The sequence below is a fragment of the Dermacentor andersoni genome, chromosome 1 (assembly GCF_023375885.2).
Source record: "Dermacentor andersoni chromosome 1, qqDerAnde1_hic_scaffold, whole genome shotgun sequence".
NCBI classification, from domain to species: Eukaryota; Metazoa; Arthropoda; class Arachnida; order Ixodida; family Ixodidae; genus Dermacentor; species Dermacentor andersoni.
In genome coordinates, this window is record NC_092814.1 from 219,350,865 (window position 1) to 219,374,518 (window position 23,654).

Here is a 23,654-nt window from a genome sequence, read left to right on the forward strand (position 1 = left end):
AGCTAAAACTGCTTTTTACGTGCTGTTTTAGTAAAATATGAGTCATTGTGACAGACGGAACGGTGCTTGCCTGGCTTTCCAATAACGATGCCAATCCGAAGTCACAATATACCAGCATTCCCATGCATACCACAGCGCAGCAGTTCCAGATTTCCCTCTAGGTAATATAGTAAGAAACTCTATGGAAGGTGGCTGCCACTGTAACAGTGCTGGACACCAAAACAAAAATGGCGGCCGGCGGAGCAACCGAATGCTCCAAACGCAATTTTTTTTCTTCTCGTGATACATTACGCGCATTGAAACAGTTTCTTCCGTATCAGTAATGAATAATATTGTTACAATCGGCAAGTTTGCAGCAATAACCTAGCCATGACCACTTTGAGGGGACAGAAACAGAGATGGGCGTTCTTAGCTGCCAGTGACAGAAACCCATGGCGGGCACGCTGCGGAAACTGCGGCATTTGTCTTCACGACTATCTTAATATGGCACGCTTCCGCTATGGGTGGGCGAATATTCTAGCTGTGTTACAAGCGTCGGCGTATGAATAGTGTACACTTCTAACGTATCAGTGTAAACGTGGCCACTATCGTTGCTGCTCACGATTTGTTGCGTGCCCACGAGTGCAGACGAGAAGAGTCGAAAGGTGCCTTTTTTGTTGTTGTTGACCACAATCATTATAAAGCCTACAAATAATAAAGCCAAGGCAAGTTTAGTTGTAGGTTTTTTTTTTTTATGGAAGTGCAGGAAGTGATGAAAGGAATTAAATAGGGCATCTGCTTAAGAGTGTTCGGTGCATGCAGACTGCTTGGTATGTCTTGAAGAGTCGTTCGCGTAGCATTCGACTGCATTCAACAGATAGTAATCGCGATCGTCATTAGCTAGACTTGGCACATGACATAACGCTGTGGCAAGTTCGGGGTGCGATCATTACGTGAGTGCGATCATTATGCCAGTAAATACGGTATTCAGGTACATTTTGGCTAGGTTTTAGGCTGTCATCTTGCACTAGTAATGAGTAGTGCAGAAATTTCTTGTGACACTATTATTGGTGAATCTTTGAAGGTAAATAGTATTCCACATTACTTTGTTGTTTTGGAGAATACCTTATTGCTGGGAGGCAGAATTCTCGCTAGTGCTTGCATTCTTGTTTTAATATGCCGAAATAAACTTTTTTTTCCGACAATGAGAGCACATTAGTATAGTACTTGTGGTGTACCCTCTTGCTATAGAAGTCTTTTTTTGCTCATCTGTTAATGTGTACATGCAAGAACTTCTGTTACGCATATGAACATTAAAAAAATAAAGAATAAGTGTGTGCATGCAAGAAGTTCTGTTGTGTGTATGAGAATTTAAAAAAAAAAGAAAAAAAAAGCCACGACAGCTGCATGTATGCAGTGTAGTGCACCTTCGCCTGTTGAGGTAAAAAAGAATGCAAACGGCTATGTGTTTCAAGATTCATAATGGTAAGCTGCTGACCTTATGGTTCATATGGTTTCTCCAAGTTGGTAAACAATTAAAATTTCTCTTAATGCAGCTTTTCAAAATATTTTTATAATACTGTTATAAAGTGACCAGATTCTCCAGACTGCAATGTGAGACATAAGGTAGTGTGTACACTGCAAAAAAAAAAAGGGGGAGGGGGGAGGGCATAAGTGAACTTAAAGGCAGTTTTATACCGGCAGTAAACAGCGCTAAACAACAGGGCAAGGAGAGGGACACAGACAACAGCGCTGACTTACAACCAAGTGTCTTTATTCTTTCAGTCAGCATATATATATGCCGCCGCTATCTCAAAGCACATAATCAACAGAATTCAGCAAATTCAGCAGTTGATTCTGTGCTTTGAGATAGCGGTGGAGTATATATATGCTGACTGAAAGAATAAAGACACTTGGTTGTTAGTCAGCGCTGTTGTCTGTGTCCCACTCCTTGTCCTGTTGTTTAGCGCTGTTTACTGCTCGTAATCATGAACCAACCAGCCCAAATGCGTACTGTTCGGCAGTTGTATACTATTAACATAGATTAATGGGCTAATTGGTGAGTTTTGTAGACATACATTGTGTGGCAAGTTTAAACCCCATTTCAGATTTTAGCCTTTGTGCCATTTTACATTTAACCCTTTCGCTGTCGGACGTTTCTGGCCGTGACGCACCCCCAGTGTCGGCTTGGTTTCAGGGAACGAGCATAACAGGGAATGAACATAGCAATTTATTTTTGATTATGATTGGTATACAAATAACATAGTCAGTGCAATATGCACATTTCAGTGTTCTGCAGCTGTTGTTAGTAAACATCATCATCATCATCAGCCTGACTATAATATCTGTTCAACATCCGAATCTGACGATGCGGAACCCTCTTCGTCTCAAGCGACTTTGTCCGAGTCCGAATCCGAGCTCGGCTCGTATTCTGAATCGGAATTCAGCCACCGCTCCCATGAGCAGACGAAGGTCCCGCGCGCCGAGCCATCCGAAAGTAACCGCGCGCAGGGAGGATGCGCTTTCAGTCGCTCGCGCAACAACGGAGAGAAATGGGACGTTGCGTGATCAAGAAGACAGAGGGAGATGAAAAAAGGCTAAACAAAGTTCGAAGGGCTTTACGTTTACTGCTGCAGGTCGGAAGCGAGGGTGCGGCGAAAGAGCGAAAGCAGCAATCGAGTCACCCTTTTTGGAGAGGCAACAGCACGCACGTGCGCCTGAACTTGACGCGCCGTAGTAGGCACACCATCAGAAGAAAAATAAAAACCTTCAAACCAGCGGAGATTACAGAACAACCCTTGAACCCATAACCACACGCGCGCGACGCATGATCCAGCGAACGCGGAGCCACCGCGCCACTCAGCAAAGAGAAAGTGGGGAGTGGCAGTCCCACCGTACTCTTCAATACATGGGTTAACACAGGTCGAAGCGAATATACGAACTTGTAGAAAGAGTCAACAGATGGCGTGGACAATCCAGGAGCGCCTGTTTTTGCGCTCAGGCGCGAAATTTTGAACGCACGATAGAGAACGTACCGGTACGTCAGTGACACCGTGGGGGGGAAGCGCGATGACGTACCGGTACGTCAGTGACAGCGAAAGGGTTAAACATGGTGCTTCTGGAGCTGATTCTTAGCTGCGATGGGTGAAATTTGTTGTTTAGGTAACATCCTAAATGAGCCATGCCTTGTGTGCTAGGGCATCAGTATCATCATATTTATTTGATGTGGCGTGAGAGCATTATGTTTCAGTTATGAGCTTAGAGCCTACGCCCATGAGTGGCTGGTGGAGCAAGCTGTTAGCCCATTCCTCTTACAGGCTAATGGAAGTACTTTCTCAGTGTTTGCAACTCGACTGTGGGAACTGTTGTGTACACTTCCTGATTGCAATTTAGCTTGGCAATACATGTTTCACGGCAACATTATCAGTATCTGCACTTTGAAGTGTTCCTGCCTTGTCGATGCTAAGCTGTGCTTCATATTGCTCTCTTGTTGACACCACAGCTTGGCGCTAGGTAGTCAGCGGGATAGAACACATAATTGTCAGATGGCTTGGTGCACAGGTGTAAAAGTGGGATGTCTTGCATAAATCTGGACATCTGATTACTTTAGTTTAAACATTTTACTAATGACAATCTTAGCTTGCCAGTTCATTTTTCTCAGGTTTTCTTACTGAAGAGTTTAACTTTACTTGGGCATATTCAAAATTACTGTATATTTCCTTACTATCTGCTGATCTGATCTGTAGCATGGCCATGGTTGATTACAAGGGGAAGGAGATCTGACCCATTAAGCTTGTGTTTTTGCATTCTTTTGCTGCAAAATATGCAAAGACACTGCAACTTTTCCTTTGCTTCTCATTATGTCACCAGTGCTAATGATCATGGCGTATTTATGACTTTTACTCACATTATTCTCAGAACTAAGTGGAGTCGCTGGGTGTTGCGGAAAATTAATTTAGACCTTGTATTATTATATTGTTTTTTGTGTGCACCTCCAAAAATTACTTGCAATTTCCAACCAATTTAATTTTTCTCTAGTGAGATGTAAAGTTTAGATGCTTATAGCTCAGTGTTGTGAATTGCTCACTTGTGCAAACGTAGAGTCTTATTTCAATCATGTACTTTGAATACTGGACCATTCCATGCCATATGATCCAGCATTCTTTTCCCACATTATGGATTTTGGTGAAAAATTATGTACGTGTTGGCAGCTGTATGACTGAATTTCCTGAAGTTATTCCAGCCAGCGAAAATTTCCGTGTCAAGTGGCAAAGCTTCCATTTTCTGCAAAAATTGGTGTACGTGTACTATGTAACATTTTCTTTCAGTCATATGCTAAGTGACAGATTTATGCTAATGCTGTTTTTTGCAATATGCAAATTGCTTCAATTGTTGAAATATACTTTGCTACAAATAATGATGCATATCAAAAGCCATGACACAGAAATTCGTGGTCAGAATTGATTACTTCATTGATTTTTCTTGGGAAGAATTCTAAATCTATGAGGTATATTAGTTTATGTGCTTGCAGTGAACTAAATTTTAGAAATATTATGTATATGGTCTGGAAATATTGATGTGGTCTTAGCAGGAAGAAATTGTAAATACTGTTTTTTTTTTTATAAAAAGGCACTTTTCAAGCTGAAAAACATTGCATTCACTGTTGTACTAAAATATCTACATTAAGAAGCTATACATGTTTTAGGACGTATCTCTCGTAAATGAGAGGTTACAAAAGACTACTGCTTTTTTAAATGTGAGAGTTTCTTAAATGTAGTGTCACAAAAAGCATCCATTCTGTATGGTTGCACACTGGCATCTACATCAGCAGGCCGGGAAATTTGTGTAAGTAGACACATATTACTTTGGATGTTAAGGTTGACTTGCTTTTAGTTTCGTTAGAGACCTTGGCTGTAGATTGGAATGTTTTTCCTAATACTATGCACCACTGCAAAAACTTACATGGGGACTTCGTTGTGCTGCGAATGTGACTCAGCTTACTACTGGTTGCAATCATATCCATCATACATTTTTAGAAACTTTGATATTCCTGCTAGTAGTGTAAAATAATGTCATGTGCTTTTTAGGCAGATGCTGCCATGAGACTAACTGCAGCTCTTGCTTTGCTGAAAGTGACCAAATGTTGTGATAATGTGAAATTAAGAAAGAGTTGCCATTTTATTGGTATCACATAACACTATGTAAAGTAATCCAAATCATTTGCACGTCTTTAAAAAAAAAAAAAGCCATTCTCTACATTGTTAATCTCGACTCTGCTGATACACATTATACTGCGCTCTCTAATCGATTCTTCAACGATATTCAATTAGTATTGGTGTACAGACAGTACCCTTACTTTAGCCCTGTCATATAAACAAAACCTTAAGTGTTCTGAGGCTCTACATTTAGCGCTTCCTCAGTTAATAACCAAAATTTATGCCTACCCACCATGTAAAACCATAGTTTGGATAAAACTTCACAGAATACAGCTAAGTGAACAAATGATCTGACATACACTCCCTAAACTATTAAACCACATAAATTATCAAATTAATGACATGAGACTGTTTCTAAAACAATGCTGCATACATTTTTTTTTTTTTCATCTATAATCTGTTTCTTGCATAGCAGGCAGCAATATGAGGGCTGGAGATGCTCCTCTCACTGCTTGCATTCGCAACCAAAAAATAGTGCAGGTCTTGGGTTTGATTCCTGGCCACGGAGGTTGAATTTTGATGGAGGTGAAATGCAAAAATGCTGGTGGTACTTGAGTGTAGGTGCATGATAAAAAACTCCAGTGTTTAAAATTTATCTTGAGCACTCCATTATGGTTTCCCTCAAACCCTACTGTGCAGTTTCAGGACATTAAACCCCGCTATATAGTTTTAAATTTTATTGCAATAGCAATTACACGGATGCTCGAGGCCCATTTGCACCGCTTGCATTGTCGTACTGTCCGGCTGTCGACGCCACAAGCATGGCGTGCGCATGGAGCGTGAGAAGGCTTCCAGAGATGCGCAGTGCATTTGGCTCCAAAAGCGACGAAGCCAAGTGGACACCCCTTCACACTCCGCTCACTCAGCTCTACCAAAGCCAGGGCAGCGTTATGGCCTACACTGCTGGCATGAGCATTGTGCACACACGCATGAGCATTCCTGCTGAGCAACTATGTGCATACCACACCGTGGTGCATACATTGGTATGAGTGTAATAGACAGTAAAGGTCAAGCTAAATTTATGTACGTAATTCTTCCCTTGGACACTGACAAACACCAATGGTTTTCGTTCATTCATATCTCCTCCACCATTGAGGTGCAATGCTTTCAACATCATTGGCTTGCTCCTCATCTTGCAAGCATTCTGAGGCACATTCAGCACAACACTAAACCTTAATATCACTCTCAGTGCTTCACCTTCGGGTGAAGCTGGCAGTTTTTTTAATATATAGTGTGTCACATGTGAAAGATATAGGTGTGTGTCATGTGACTCAATGTAACATTGTCTGGTACTTTTATGTCGCAATATAAGGCTTATTTATTACATAAAAGGCGTCGCAGATCTTAACATCCAAACAAGTGGAGAGAGATGTTTCTGTGGCCAATGCAGTAGCCGCAGTGCATTACTTGTGCTCATTACAAAAATTCAGTGGCGATTCAGCAATACATGTGAAAGAAATGTGTTAAAGCATTATTCATCAGATCTTTCATGGTCATTTCATGTCACATCCATATGCTCCGTCACTTCTAAGTCTTTAAGGTACCTATACAGTAACCTAAGAAGTTACCCTGCTAATATTCCCAAACTAGCCTACCTTACTTTTGTTCGCCCACAACTTGAGTTTGCTTCCTCCATTTGGTCTCCTTATCATAACATGGTCACCACTTTAGAATCCATCCAAAATAGGGCCGCATGATTCATCTCAAGAAACTATTAACTACCATTCAAGCGTCACTCAGATTAAAACTGATCTTTTTCTCCAATCTTTAGGCACACACCGTGACATCGCTCTACTAACAGTATTTCACAAGTATGTACACTCCAATAGATCATGTTCCTTTCACCTCGATGTCCCATCCTGCACGTACAAAAAATTTCACAATCATTTGAGTCTTACACGGATCTATGGTGACACTTCAGCTTTTAATTAATCAGCAATTCCACGAGCCATTATATTATGGAATAATCTACCAGACAGCATCGCATCTCTGTCTAATACTGATACATTCCATCACCAACTTGTGACGCATTTCACTGAAGCCGTCGTTTAGCATGTTTCATATTCAAGTTCCAGTTCATGTTTGTTCATGTTTCAGTTCATATCTTGAAGTTAAGCATTTCGTTTCCCCTTTTGCTATAACATGCTTGATGGATTGCGCACTTATTCATGCGCCTTGTGCTTTTTGTGTTATTGTGTTCTTTAATCTATGTACTATATTTCTTCTCATTATTTCTACATTGCTTGGTCTCCTTTTCTTTGCTGCTATTATGTGCACAAATTTTATTTACCATGTATTGTACTTTTTCTTTTTCATCTGGTTGTGTATGCACTGTCGGGATTTTTCGTCCCCCATTACACAATGCCCTACGGGCCTGTAAGGTACTTCAAATAAATAAATAATGTCGCATCTCTTTGAGGTCCTGGATCCATGATTTAAACCGTGTTCACCACACTGCAAAGTGCTGTTCAGGAGCTCACTCGGCACATTTCATGCCTCTTTGAGGAGTGAAGTGCAACTGACGGTGGTCCGGAGCAGACAGTTAGTTGCAATATATATATATAATCTTTACATATGTGTGTACGTACATACATACATATACATACATACATACATACATACATACATACATACGTACATACATCTACTGCATGACTGCCTTCCCACACGCACTTTTTAAAGCCAAGCTTTCTTTGCGTCTTCCTTCAACTTTTGCACCGCTGCTGCTGTTTCCTTGCCCGCCGTGTCAGGCGGTGGTTCAGAGCGCATATATATATGTGGCAGGAGCGTGGCGGAGAGTAAAGTCGACCCTAAAAACTTGTTTGGACCTTTCCATCGCGTCACATGTGCACAATGCCCTCTGGAGCTCCCTGGGTGTCGCCACATTAACCTCTTGACAGCTGCAATTATCCATGGCCCTCCTCAAAGGCATTGCAGAAACTGCAGTGCTTACTTTTCTACTAACGTGCAAGTACAGAGGGGACGTGGATAGAATTGTAGAGAGCAGAGGGGAGAGAAGGCAGAGAATGGGTAGAATCGACACAGTTGCGAAATGAGTGAATAACAACCTTGCCTCTTTCGCAGTTCCCATACAGGGAGGAGAGGGTGGGAGAGGGAAAAGATGGCTTGAGTAGTCAAGGAAACGGAAGTTGTAGGCAAACTGAAGGTACGCTGTAAAACGCTTCTTCTATTTTGTAAAAATAAACATTGTACGAATTTGTCAAGTGGACAGCTGACACAGGGTGTGCAGACACAAAGCTGCATTAAAACTGTAGGGTCTATTGACAATGCAGAAGCAGTCGCACGTCAAATGAACGCACCCGCTGTGGTTGCTCAGTGGCTATGGTGTTGGGCTGCTGAGCACGAGGTCGCAGGATCAAATCTCGGCCACGGCGGCCGCATTTCGATGGAGGCGAAATGAGAAAACACCCGTGTACTTAGATTTAGGTGCACGTTAAAGAACCCCAGGTAGTTGAAATTTCTGCAGTCCTCCACTACAGCGTGCCTCATAATCAGAAAGTGGTTTTGGCACGTTAAACCCCGTAATTTAATTTTTTTGTAAATGAACGCTTCTGTGCCTGCTGCGGTAGCTTGACGACTATGGCATTGCTCGAGGTGGCGGGTTCAATCCTGACCGGTGCAGCCGCATTTCGATGGGAGCAAAATACAAAAATGCTAGTGTACCTAGATATAGGTGCCTGCTAAAGAACACCAAGGTGTCAACAATAATCTGGAGCCTGGCACTATCGCGTGCCTCATAATCTGATCGTGGTTTTGGCACGTACGGCCCCATAATTCAACTAAAGTTTAACACTTCTGCCACAATGCAATGTGCCATGTGAGGCGATGATAATGCTCAACCCTCTCGGAGGTTATGAACAATGGTGCACAAAAATGCCTCTAGCAAAGACGTCTCCCTGTGTGTTCTGTGTACCACACAGACAAATAGCAGTGGTGCACGCAAGGTAACGTTTGACATCAACTCGCCACTCTCGTATCGGACTAAATGCTGAAGAAATTGCACATTTGCTGTCAACATCATCGCTAATTATTATTTGTCAATCAAAGCAAACAGCATAGAAAGTTTCGCTTGCATCGATTTCGTGAGATCTGCATATTTTTTTCCACTTTGACACTCCTGATGCGAGTGCATTAAAACAGTAAGTCGCACACTGGTGCACAAATATGTAGGTATTTTTTGATGCAATATTATGTCCACAAGCTGTACTTGTAATATATGCAGTTATTCTGTACAAAGTGCTGCAGATCAAAAGCAACTGCACTGTGAAATGCTTGGAGTGATTGCTTTCACTAGTGATTGACTTTTTTGAAGGACAACTCTGATCGAGGCTTTCAAGTCTTCTCCATCGATGTGAAGGACCTGTACTATTCTATTCGTCACAATGACCTGCCGTCAGCTATTTCGCAGACAATGGATGAATTTAGTGTCGCCCGTTTTCAGAATCGTGCTGGGCTGTCTAGTAACCAATTTTTAGAACTTTTGAGCTTTTATTTGTCATCAACGTTCATTACATGGAATGACACCATCTATTTGCAGAAAAATGGAGTATGCATCGGTTCGTGCATTGCCCCACTCCTCAGTAATTTATTTTTTAGCTCGCCTAGATGTTGCCATGTCAGTAAACCTTAATCAGACTAATGTTTTTAAAATATTTCATTGTGTGGATGATTTTTTGTTTTGTATTCAGTGTTCTCCGGCTGGCCTTGATACTGAGGTTGCCATGGTGGTGCCAATAATCGGAGAATGCCTTGCGCCCCCTTGGCGTTACTTACAAGCTCCCACAGAATCACACGATCCGGTTTTTGGATCTGCACTTAGCTTGTTCCGATATTCACACGTGTTGGTACTATGAACCTCGTGCTAACAAACCACTTCTTCCGTTTCATTCTGCTCATTCTAAGTTGGTCAAGAGAGGCATTGCTAACTTTTTGCCTAAATAAAAAAGTCGTGCCACCATACCGTTTCGTCTAGCTTTGGCTCTCAGTGTGAACGGCTTTCGCAGGCTGGTTATCCTGTGTCTCTACAAGTGTCAGTAGCAGAACGGATTCTAAGAGAGTTTTAGAAAAGACAACCAGCACGAAGGTAATCCTGCTAATTCAACTAATCCAACTAATCCTGCAGGGGTAGGACAAGCATTATTCCTTATGTTCACACAGTCTCGCATAATCTTAAGAAAATCGCCAAGTGTGCGAATATTCGTGTAGTGTTTTCTGCCCCTAACAAGCTTATGAGGCTTTGCAAGCTCACTAATCCGAATAAGGAGGCTCCTCCTAGCTGTGATAAGAATCATAAAAAAGAAGTTCGTTAATTGCACACATTGTGTTGTTTATTGTTTTGCACTCGGGTGCGAAAAATGTTACGCTGGTCAAACTGGCCGATGACTGAGTGATAGGCTGCGCAAACATAGTTACAATGCTAAGAATTGTATTACAGCTGGGGGGTTTCTTGCGCAGCACTGCAAAACGTGTGGTTGCAAACCTGTTTTAGAGGAATGCGTCATTGTAGGTCATAGTCTTAATCAGCTCACAAGGGAAATCATCGAAGCAAAGGCTGTTATAGGTCTGGGCCATGCATCTGTAAGCTCACCTTCATTATCAAGCAATGAATTTGCGTATCTCAGACTGCCACCACAGGCTGTCTGAATGTGCTTTCACGTGGTTACTTTCGGTTTTGTGTAATCTCTTGATGTCGCATGGTTCGCTGAGTGTATAAGTAGCCTTCTGTGTCACGAAATAAACAATCAGTTGGAAGTTAGCGCTCACTCTGTTCTCAGTTCCCTTTCATTACCCCTTCCACCTTCCTTTTTTGGTCTTTCTGAGCTGCGCTACTAGCCTAAAAAAGTCACGACATACCAACTTGCCCAAATTTCCATGCTTTTGACTTGGAGTGGGACTTCTACGACGCCTTGCTTTCTTAGCTTCCAAAGGGTTGCCTGCTATGTATGAAATAGAGTATGGAAGATACTCATACAGTGCAACTACTTCTGCGCTATGTCACTTGCAAAGACATTTGCCTTGTAAAGAAAGCCTGAACACCTCTAAAGTGAACTACCCTTCACTTTTTTGTCCAACCCTCTTCTGTTTTCATGGAAATGGAATTAAATAAAAATAAAACATCATCTCACGAATAATGGAAGCTTCACCATATTATGCCAAATTCTGCAATGGCTAAGATAAACAGGGAAACGGGGTTCACGCAGCCATGAAAATTCAGAATTTCTTTCACTAGAACTTGTCATGGCCAAAAAATGCTGAATCGCTTGGGGTGGAACGATTCTCAGCAACTGCATTGTAAACATTTTTTAAAAAATGTTGTGGGTTGTCTGTACGCCTGTACTTCTGTTTTTTTTTTCTCTCTCTACACAGCATCAAGCCGTCTTAGTCTGAAGCACATCTTTTCCTACCTTTGGCTTTGGAAATTAGTCCTCTTTCACACAATTTTGCACACACAAGATAAGCTCTGAAATGTCTCCCTGATCCTTACCACAAGCTGAAATAAGTGCTTTATATGTTTAGAAAACATTTCTCTTTTGCTCCATATTCAAGAACTCTGCTGTTCTGTGTTTTAGAAACATTGCTATAGAAAGTTTCTATTTAGATGATGAATTCTGTTAATGTATACACATCATCCATGCATTGTTGTTTTAATCTGGAGTCCCCCTCTACAGCGTGCCTTATAATCGGGTCACGGTTCTGGCACGTAAAGCCCCAGAATTACTTTTTTTGTGTGCATTGTATTGCAAGTTCATGACATACCTATTTTTAGTGTGTGCTTTAGTATTTCATTTTCCCAGTTTCACAGCATGCAAAATTTTTTATGGATGAATTGTGCCTTGACAATACAATCTTTAACTCTTTAATGCCCAAGTCTTGTTGAAAACACGAAAAAAAAAAAAGCTAATTTTCTTTGTAATTAATTGAGCTTAATAAAGATTTGATTGACTTGTATAATACAACCTGCATCACAAGAAATACAATTAGCTTTACTGCAAATGAGCTTATTAAGACATATATCAGCAGGTGGCAGAATATTGCAACCTACCATGAAACAATGTTTTACATAATGTTTGCAATATGTGAACAGCAACCTGCAGGATCCTTGGAGTAATGAACACCTGGAATTATGTTGCTGGTTATGCTGACATGCATGGAAAGGCTAAACATAGATACACATTGCAGGAACCTCTGCTGACAAAGCTGCTTTGCAGGCATGCAGATTTTATCATTCATTGTTGCAAGATGGTGCTCTTTGACGGGGCTAAAAGCATGACTTCTGTTTTGTACATGCTGTACTGAAGCCGTTTTGTATGTGTTCCCATGAACTTTGGTGATGTATTTGCATAGGCAAAGTTATGCTTGTATGCTAAAAGTGATGTCATACGCTTATATGAAGCTGTAAATAAGGTATGTATGCATCATGTGTTGGGCATTACACGGATAAACCGTATTTTATAAGCAATGTTAACCATAGATATGTTCAATCTTATTTATTTCACCAATCTTGCAGGTCTTTGCCACATTCTTTTCATCATTAATCTTGTAACAAGGCAAAGAAAATCTGATGATCCTAATGGTGGCAGGAATTGAACTAAGCACCTGCTTGCTTCCCCAATTCCTGCACTTTATTTAGCTATGCCCACTGAGCTGTGTTCATCATTGCCAGCACATGTTTCTATAAGCTACTGCTGCTTGCAAAACAATGTGCAGCCCTCCACTGATGAAACAGTGCCCTCAATAATGAAAGAAGTGTGAACCAAGGAGTGGAAAGAAAGATGGTGGTGACAGTGACCATAGGAGGAGGAAATGGTGTCATTAACAAGGGAAGAGAATGTCAGCATTAAAGTATTTTGTCAAAGAAAGCATTGTGAAGGTACATCACCATGCAGGAAGGAGTATTTTATGCTCACAACCACTTTTAAGCTGGATATAAATGGGCTTTATTATTTTTAGTGCATTTTAGTCTACCTTTGTTCTGTGTGTTTAGTAGTGACAGCAGGCAGGACAAACTGATTACATACTAATAATCAGTTAAGTTGCCAGGCTGTATTTTCACTACAAGGTTATTTCAAGTAAAGCAGATTTCTATTTTCTAATAAAAGAAAAAAAAATAGCTGTAATGGAACTTGCAGCAAAACCCTGTAAAGTGGCTGAGGTGTATTTTATACCGTTGGTGTCACTGCTGATGGTTGGTGGTGCTGTTATTGAAGTTGGCTGAATGGAAAGAGCACAGGCTGCAATTGTACACCACCAGGATGATGGAACACATGTAAGGTTACTAGATAAATCCAACTCATTGATGACACTTGCAGGCAGCACCCATGCATGGCGATAGCTTTTCATGGTAAAGGGGCTGAAATTCAAGCTGTCTGGCACGTCAGGGTCAAGCTGTAAGAAATGTTGTAAAATGAGAAATGGTCAAAACATTACAGTGAAATATCAATATAATGAACTTCACGGGACTGCAGCAAATTGTTATTCTGAGAGGTCGTTATAGTCAAAGCCCCAAAATTAACCATTCTACCCATCAACCGTCACTGTACCAGCTATATATGAAAATGTTGCTTTTGGCTTGTGCTGTTTTCCATAGATTCTGCCACCATGCACCACCGAATAGTAAGAGTCGTACGTGTGAAAGAGACGCCAAGAAAAACATCGACAAAGATGATCTGTTGCCTTCAAAGCGCAATGTTTCTTTTTATTTCTTCTTCACATTCCTTGCCATGGAAACTGCAACTGTTGCTTCAGCAATAGAAAAAAAAAATCCCTTCCCGCATTTTTCTCCTGTGGTGCTGTCTTGTGCCACGGTGTCCACTTCCTGCACTTGTCTGATAGCCTGCTGTTCCAGCTGCCGTGAAGGATACATGGAGATCTAACAATACCCAGATTTCAGAATATTAATTCATAGTACTGAGGTGTTAACATGACACGGAAACTGAATAGCGATAGAAATTCTGAAAAGTTATTGTGAAGTTCATAGTACTGAAATAATTTTACATTCAAACTAAGCACTCAGCAGGGCATTTCTGAAAAGTTTGTTAATCTGGTGTTCATAGTAGTAATGTTTCACTGTATCTTGCCAGCATAAAGTTATCACATAAAATTGTATGCCTTCAGCACCACACACTTAGTATATCCAAGCAAGTTCACCATGAAAACTGAACTGGCCTCTTGCCAGATCTGTAAAAAAAAAAAAAAAAAAAGTCGTGAACGTACCCAATGCTAATAATCCACCTGAAGCACGTGTGAACATGAAAATAGCAGCACAAGTTCAGCTAAAGAAGGAAATTCACTTTCTGTAGGTATGATTACAAGTGAATTCTCTTTTCCCAGACTTGAAGAAAGTTCTGCTGCTTTTCCTTTAATTAGCTTAACATGCTAATGGGGTTGGCATGTGGCAAAGATGGGCTTCTCTCCAGAGCATAACACTGGAGCTATGAAATTTGCATGCTTGTTTGAATTATTAGATTGCTATGCATGTTGATGGAATTCTGCACTACAGGGGCCATGATATTGTGCAGCATATTGCGCAACAATGTAAGGAGACATGGTAATAAGAGTTTTTGTGAACACTTATATCATTGTGCAAACCACGTTTCACTTTCTATACTTTTTTTGTGGTTACCGGCAATAAAGCTACAAAAAAAGCTGAAGCAGTTTTTTTTCTTCAAATTAACTGCTTTGCCCACACACTGCACTTAAGCTGCAAATAGCCCTTGCCAAATGATCCTTGCAATGAACAATGAACCAGAACAAATAATGTGATACATGTATGTATTAACCAGAAACAACAATGGCAAAGCTAGTGCTGCCACATTGTTGCTGAAAGTTATCTTGAAATTCCTTGGCTGGGTTTACTTCACGAGAATGCATGTGGCAGCAGAATGTTCATTCTTTTTGCAGCTTGTCTAGAGTGAGAAAATTAAGAAACATTCGAAACTTTGTCATCTGCTATAAGCAGATGGATGACAAACCTTCCCGAAGCCATTTTCAAACAATCCAAAAGAGTAATAAACAAAGACTCATCGTGTGAAACATGTTTAATTGCATGAGCCGATAAGAACACTAGTAAAATGCTAATGTTCTCTGATGAAAAGAGATTAGCTCTATAGTAATCTCCTCAAATGGTTTACATTGCCACACTAGTTCATGTCATAATGTATGTGAGCACGACACATACATTATGTGGCATGCATGAATCTAATGGATTAGTGCAGCAGTACTGTGAAGCCTTCTCTGTTGTGAGCAGCTAAGGCTTCATGTAGCATGCGCACGTTAACAATTTTTCTTTACAGTGAGAAAGCATTTGTAGTGCTTTGGTACATTTTTTTGCACAAGTTCCTCAAATAAAAGCCAATAATGGCACCTAAGTAAGTGCAACAAGTGATGGCAAGAAAAGCATGCAGGATGGGGAGCAAGAGGCACAAAACTTGGCAGCCTTACAGTGAGCAACTTCAAAATGTGAATGCAGTGGTATACAGCATTTGTCCAACTTCCCCAAGTTTACACAGAACCACAGGCAATTATGTACACTGCAGGCCAGCCTAACAGAGCTCGGCAAGAAAGCATCACATTCATTTGCAGCCCACCACCCCATACATTTGGTTGCAACAGTTAATAAAAAAAAGTTCAAGCACACAACACACCACTTGCTTGGTCATAGCACAAAGAGGAGACACATGCTCCACAGTCTATGGCTCTCACTTTCCAAGTGAAACAGTTGTATTTCAATACAAACAGCAGCCATAATGTCTGCAGCTGTGTTCACCACCGGCAACAAATGTGAGGGGATTCCCAGAACTTTGGCGTCCCAGCTTCCATGGCTTTTTGTCACAAATAAGGGAGGCATACAGTTCTTTGCATACACACAATTTTTTTACACCAACAGTTGAAAATAAACACAGTTTCTGCACTTTATGCACATTGCAATGACAGTTACTGGGGGAGTAGAAGGCTTTGTCTATTTCCAAATTTCACTACAACATCACATTTTTTAGTCCACATCATCAACACTTGTCATTGCTGCTTGGCTTATTCATAAAAAAAAACAATGACATAGGAGCATAAGCGAGTTGCTGCATGGACATGGACTGGTCTCGCTGCCTGTTGGCAACTAAAGAAAACGGGAAAACTTAATGGGCTTGGGTGCTTCATATTTCAATAATGTGAAACCATTTTGTGATCTCGACCAAGACAAGATGAAACTAAATTTTCACATCAACCGTGACCTCACAAAGTTGCCCTAGCACACTAATTATCCACACACCTTTTTTTTGTTTCAAGTTGCTGAGAGGTGGTGACGCTAGTCCAATTTAGGCAGCAGCTCTCTTATGCTCATATGACAGTGGTGTTTGTTCATTTTTTTTCCAGGCGAACCAACCAAGCAGTGATGCCAAGTGTTACATCAAACAATTCTGATAAAAAAATGCTATTTTGTAGCAAAATCGAGAGCAAACTGAGGGTAAGCACAAAATATTTTTTGAAATTAAAATAAACATGCAGATCACTATTTTCCATTGTTCATGCACAAGAAGCACGTTTCTCTAGCACTAGTTGCTCAAACAGGGAGGTTTGTCTGCCATTTCTCCATTATCAAGAGGCTTTTCTGGCAGCAGTTCAGAGCTCTCAGCAATACTCAAGAATGTGTTACCATTGCAATTTTCTGGCACACTGAAGAAAAACTCTAGTGCTTCTACATGTGTGAGCTATTTCTTATATTTGGAGGCGAAAGTACACCTGGCCATATTTTCATTGAGCGTATAAGGAAAAGAAAATGTACCTGGTCTTTTCCTGTACATGCTGTAATGCAAGAAAAAAAGTATTTTAGTAAGACAGTTTTTTATCTCAACTAGAGCTTGAGAAGTGCTTGAAGGAAAAGCAGCATATGCTTCCTCCAAGCACTGTGAAAAGAGAAAAATTGGCAAGCTTAACAGCAATTACATTTTACAGTGACAGCACAGTGAGGCTTACCTGAAAAGTGGGAGGCACATGTTACACTGTTTGACAAAGTGTTCAATAAAGGTTCGGAAGCAACAGTTTTGTACGTCACATCCATAGGCAACATCAAGAATGAGAGTGCCACAGTTTTTGAATTCTTCTGTTACTGCAGGTAAACTATTTTTTAGGGATCTATGAAACAGCAATTTTATATTTTATCACTACAGACAATGCTTTCGCATGTAATGCAGCATTATAACCTGTAGAAAGCTAATTGGCGTTTCCAAATACATAAGTTGCAAGGAAAAATAATAAATAGATAAACATTTGAGAATCCGACATTTTTATGGCTGTTTGAAAAAAGATACTATAAATATCGATATATCTATAAAAAATAAAAAGGACACTGATGTAAAAAGAAATTCAGAGTAAATACATTTCACAGATAAATGGATAAAAAGAACACTTTTCACAAAACAGTCTGCACAGAACTGTTCTTTCAGTATGAAACACAAAAAGGTTAGTCTTTCCCGTGACCATGCCATGCGGTGAAGCAGTTCCTCTACTTTGTAGGTTAAAGGTAGACTGCATTTCTGATTGTAAACATTTGTTTTATGATAGACTTTGCTCCAGACAGTAGATCTTGCATTACTGCCACTTGTACACCTTCCTGGGTTAGTATTGATGATCTGGTACTGGTTTTAGAGCAGAAAGGTCATCATAAATCTTCTCTGTTGGGGCTTGGCAGCTGCTGTAGGAGCTCAATTCAGAACAACTAGCTGAAGTTGGGGCTTTCTGAAACTGCAGATATACTAACCATCATGAAAATGCCCAGTTCTGCATGTAGGACGTGTGGCAGACCTTTCCAAATGTGCTTGAGAGAAATAAACCAATTTGGGTCGAAACCTAAACTTACTGGCAGACAGCTGCTGACATTTACTTCGAATTACTGCCCTTCAGCAATGTGAGATCGTTAATCTGACTATGTATTGTCATTCCAAGACTTGCTGCTTGATCTGCTGATGCTCTGATCACTAAAATTTCAACACTGGGGGACCATAATCAAAACCTGCATGCATTTTTTTTTTTTTAAGTGGCAAGGGCAAAATTTTGCCAAACAGTTCTGAAAGCTGTGCCAAAAATCACAGTTCTACCATAAAAACAAAAAATACAACATTCTCTTAAAGCCTTTTCCTAGACTACTTAATGAATAGTATTGCTATGTATCTCAGAAACTATTTCAACATGCTGAAATTAGTGGATGAAATCATCAATCACTGGTCACAGATTTGAATAGGTGGGTTAACGAATGAGCTGAGTAAACCCAAAAACATATATGGATGGTAAAATACTGTTAAAAATTTGCTGCAGCTAAAAAAATCGAACATCAGTGAGCAAGTAATATCTCTGGTTCTAGACCGACATAGCAGCTTCACAGGTCTGTGCAATGCCACTGGGCTTCACACAGTTTTACATCATAGCTAATATGAATGTCCAAAATGGTCAAACACTAAAATAATTTCTTTGCTACTCATTCTTAATGTTTATGCAACAGATGCTAAAACAAGTGGCTTATTGTTCTGCTATTTTGTACAGAACTAGCTCTCCAAAATGCCAAATATGGGTAGTTAGCGCTGCAGTGCCTGTACTAGTGCAGAAAGTACACCAAAATTGAGGAGACTGCATTTGTCATTGTCTGTAGAGTAGAGTAGGTTGTGCATAGCGAGGAAGTTTAAAAACATTTCCATGTACTCTAAAAACATTCATACACATTGTACACTGTTTTTGAATCCTCACTTCATAGGCACCAACAGCATTGCAGTAGTGAGTATTAAAAACTGCTTGTCATGCCATACAGTCATACATGGCAATAATTGTGCAGGCCTAGCCATTAGTGCTGAAGCAGGTGCAACTGCTTTAAAACACAACTGCAAAAATACAGCTCCCTGAGAGCTAAAACAGGAAAAAATACTTAATTAAATGGTCAGCAGTCTCAAATACACAATTAGTTCAAAAATATACACTAATAAAAAACATATGTAGGTGTGGCACAAAAAAACTACTTTTTAGCAACTCGAGAGAGCATGCATCAATGCCTGTCAGTACCTATGAAACATGACCACATAGTAGTACACAGCACAAGTGGCCAGTCAATGTTTGGTTGAGTCTTGTAGCTAACTTCAACTGCTGGCATGCAATTTAAAATCACCAAGGTGCCTAGTATGAAGGTCAGAACCTTTCAACCTATTCAAAGTCTCTGAATGCACAGGCCCACACAATGGTTTTCGGGCACCGCCAAAGATTTGGTTTCACCAGTAGTGCGCCTCATGCTGTGGAAGTCTTACAACACCGACTCCACCTCCAAGACGCCTGTAGTTCATACTTCCGCAGAGTTTCCACTGGTTCTGTTCAGGGTCGTACACTTCTATTGTCTTCAGGTATGTGGTGCCATCGAATCCACCGACAGCGTAAAGAAGTCCATTCACTACTGCCAGTCCAACCTGTAAAAGTACCACATTCCATGGTGTAGAGACTGTATAGTTTTTACGGCTCCTACAGTCCCTGAACAATAACAGTAGTGCACAGAGGTCAGTACCAGAACTGTGAACAAAACACTTAGTGTTGCCATAAAGAAGAGGCTGCCCATAAAAGTAAATGGAGAGAGGCACATCTTGTAAGATCTCGCAATGTATCAAAGTGCACAGGCTGAGAAAGTGCTAGGGTGCCACTATCACGGGCTTTTCATCCAACACAGCATTTCAGCCGATTTGAAAACATCACGGTTTTGAGGATGCCTCTAGCATTCCACAACTGGTAGAAAGTGCTAATCTGCATGCACTCATGCAATTTACGACAGGGATCATGGGATTGTGGGGCTCTTGGTACGATAAAGTTTATACTTACAAACAACCTTCTGTAACTATGCAGGCTAAGCTACAGAACCGAAGCACACGTGTGAGACAGCTGCTTAATATAGTTCCGAGTTTGATTGCAGCTCTTAAAGTAATAAATATAAAATGTCATTTAATATACTTCTTGTATTTGTTTAAAAATTATATGCTAGTGTTCACGTGATGATGCTAAAATAACTTGCGCATCCATCCAAAAATGAGAATCTCAATGAGTATGGCAGTATCACTTCCTCCTGCCTAACCATGAATTTGCCATTGCTCTCGGGGTGTGCATTACATTCACAACAAATTAATGGGACAACAGGCCTTTGCTCTCTTCCATCCAGCCTATACCATGAACTTTTGAGTGATAAGCCACTTTTGAAGAACACATCGCAATATCCAATGTCACTAAACCTAGGGACACTTGTCGCTATGAAAACACACGTAATAGCATTATGTAGTACACCACACTTTGTCTTTAATTTTATTTTGCTTGGTACAATATGAAAGAAATGAAACTATTGCAGAAGTTTTTGCCAGAAGCTTTGATACCCACCACGGTAGCTTAGTGGCCATGGTGTCGTGCTGCTGAGCTCGTGGTCAGGGGTTTGAGCCTGGCCGCGGCAGCCACATATCAATGAGGACGAATTGCAAACACTTGTGTGCTTAGATTTAGGTGCACGTTAAAAAACCCTACTATGACATGCTTCACAATAATATTGTGGTTTTAGCATGGAAAATCTCAGAAAAGCTTTGATTTTCGGCCACAATGACGCTGTAGGCGGGGAAACCAAAACTAAAAGTGACATCAGGCAGATACAGACTACTTGGTGCTCTAACACAAGTGCAGAGCCTTCGTTCCCATAGCCTTACATATACACTGAAAGTTGTCCAGCAACTTTTTTTTTTGACGGTATGGGTAGTGCTGCCATGAGAATTTGAATGTTCGAAATTGGCACACACTCTCTGCACAAGAGTCATCTGCTAAGCTTGCTGTCTGCAGCACAGTGCAGCTGCGATAAACCTGTTTGATAAATCTGTTTGATTGCCATGCTGAGCACATGATGGGTGCTCAGTGAAAACAATTTTCCTGAGAGCACAGTAAACTTCTAAATGAGCGACAGAGGTGGCTGAAGATACAAACGCCGTAATTTTTTTGTAAGCATATGCCTATAAAAATATTCCAACGTATAAAACATTGAACACCTTATATCAAGAGCAAGGAGCACACTACAATGAGAACTGACTATCTGATAGGTAATCTAACTAATCTAGCTCAAAAAACACATTAACACATTTCCCCCACCCTTCCCAAAAATCATTTGATTGGATAATTTATTTAAGCAAATCTCCTGCTACACCACAAAAACTGAAGTCATTCTTGTGATCCAATAGAGCATATTCATCTTAGCAACGCTAGTGTGTGAATGTCTCTTCTCGCTACAGGTGCACTGTACTCGCAGCAACATGTTTGACAGATAACTTGTTAGAAGGCGTCCCCTTATCATTATGTGGCCTATCATACAATGACTTCAGGTAGTAGCGCCATAGTCAGTGCATAAGCTAGCAGAAACATGGTCTACAAACTGCTGTATGTAGACAAACTAATCTCAACCAACATCTGAAATTACTGACCCCAGAGCGCCGTGAAGTCATGGCCACTATTGGTTGCCACTGGTTCAATTGTGGATTGTAGCGTTCTGCGCTGCTGAGCTCTGTAGTGTCATCACGACCTCCAACAGCATAGATCATGTTGCTGTAAACAGCTGAGCCCAGATGCTTGCGCCTAGTGCCCATGGATGCCACAGAACTCCAGCGGTTGGTCCGTGGGTCATATCGCTCCACTGAAAAAAAAAGGGCAAAATCCAAACTAGAAAAATGCAGAGAAACATTTCTACTGACATAGCAGTAGCAGACCTGCGAACCTTAATATTTAAAAAATACCACTGTCAAAGCCAAAAAATAATAAAATTTGCTAAAGAGTACTTAAAATTGTTTTCTAGATAAGATGTACATTGTTTATTAGAAAAGAAATTAGCTGCATCACAGAAAAACAGAAATGTCTATGATGTCTATTCATGAAATATTCATGCACTGGCAGCCAAAACACCTGCTGTTTTACTGGGGGTGCTGCTGCCAGTAAGTCCGAATAATTGAACGGGCCCCAAAAGTGAGGCTCTGAAAAATCACTCGGTGACTGTTGAAACCAGTTTTGCCCTAAATAGGCTGCGAATGAAAAATCGTCAAATTACTGGCATCAATACAACAATCACAACCTATAGCAATCTAGCATTTTATGATAAAATCATAAATAGAAGTCTGCACAACTAAATGTCATTGTTTAAAGGCAAGTTTACCGACTCCCAGCTTTAAAGGGCCTCTCGCCAGGTCTGGCCATTTTGAGCTGACAAGTGCAGAGCATACAATGTGCAATAACGATTGTGTGTGCAAAGTATTACATCACTATGCGCCGCGGAAAGATCTGAAATTTTAAACTGGATGCCATTTGCCCTTTTCCTCACGGTCGCCACGCTCCAAGCCGGAGGGTGATGTACACGTGCTAGTGCGCCTATGTATACACGTGTCTGTGCCGTGACGTCGTTCGTGGTGACACATCACTTCGAGAATTATTCAAGAAAACATCTGTTATTTGTGCAATATGCTGCTTGAATAGGTGAATTAAAGCTTAGAGAAATAATAAAACACACAAACCGAATGTCTGCGTGTATTTTTTTTACTTCGCACCGCAGCAAGATAGATGCACTTCCGTTTTGTCTGCTTGTTCCCGCGTCGTGCAGTCATGCGCGCAGACACCAAAACTATGCAATTTTCTACCGTGTTCCAGCGCATGATCATGCTCTGCGATCCGCTTGTGTCTGCCTCAGTATTCGTGTAGTACTGACTTATACTGCTAGTCAGGTGTCCTCATGCACAGCACGCAAAATTGTGCACTGCGCGAAATAAGTCAATCACAACAGCTCGTGCGTGACGCCGTTAGCGGAAGTGCGCCGCGCCGCAGTGAAGCGAGGAGAAAAAAAAATGGAAGCCGGGGCCCGTGATGTATAAGTCACGTGATCCTCGAGCTCTGGTATGGGGAAATGCAGGGAAGGAATTTCGCTTGCGGAGGCTAGCCAGGGCAAGTGTAGAGAGCGTCTAGGCTTGCGGTGTAGCTTGCCTGATGAAATTATGGGTTCGCGGCACTGAAATATTTCTATCTCAGCTATCAATTAGCCGATTTGAAAAATTTTTGCGGCAGAACGCTCTCTAGAGGACACGCAATAACTTCCAGTATATAACCGAAGTTTGCTGTGTGGGCCGGTGAGGGGCCCTTTAACACAAAATTGCTATTAAGTGTCAACTTCTATCCAACTTAATAGGAGCTCACTGATGCCTGTATGCACTCTTAATTTACCCTAATAAATTTCACAGCCCTGTATTGCCAGCACTATGATGGTTCATGTGCAACACACAAACTTGTGCTCACGGTGCGGAGTTATCCAGTGGGCCTCACTGGTGAACGTGGCCAGGACACGTGTTCTTTTCAAACATTGTGCAATGAACCACTCTTATAGCCATGGCTGATGAGCAAAAAATGTCAGCTGTGGCTGGT

At 41.0% G+C, this 23,654-nt stretch overlaps 2 protein-coding genes across 5 annotated transcripts in view; one reads left to right on the forward strand and one right to left on the reverse strand.

The window, feature by feature from the left end:
- The window catches only part of INPP5E (Inositol-3-phosphate synthase), a 61,450-nt gene extending 44,727 nt beyond the window's left edge, over window positions 1–16,723 (forward strand). For 2 of the 3 annotated variants that reach the window (XM_055063441.2, XM_055063442.2), the window contains exon 12: window positions 11,583–16,723. In XM_055063441.2, the coding sequence (XP_054919416.1) occupies window positions 11,583–11,680 (98 nt within the window). In that variant the 3' untranslated portion in view covers window positions 11,681–16,723. The remainder of the gene's footprint in view (window positions 1–11,582) is intronic. The other variant, XM_055063443.2, reaches the window with a different exon arrangement.
- The window catches only part of dbo (Kelch-like protein diablo), a 43,360-nt gene continuing 34,941 nt past the window's right edge, over window positions 15,236–23,654 (reverse strand). The window contains exons 8-9 of one of the 2 annotated variants that reach the window (XM_050195779.3): window positions 21,680–21,888; window positions 15,236–19,651 (exon numbers count right to left, since the gene is read on the reverse strand). In XM_050195779.3, the coding sequence (XP_050051736.1) occupies window positions 19,460–19,651; window positions 21,680–21,888 (401 nt within the window). In that variant the 3' untranslated portion in view covers window positions 15,236–19,459. Of the gene's footprint in view, window positions 19,652–21,679; window positions 21,889–23,528; window positions 23,650–23,654 lie in introns of those variants that run through there. The other variant, XM_055063440.2, reaches the window with a different exon arrangement.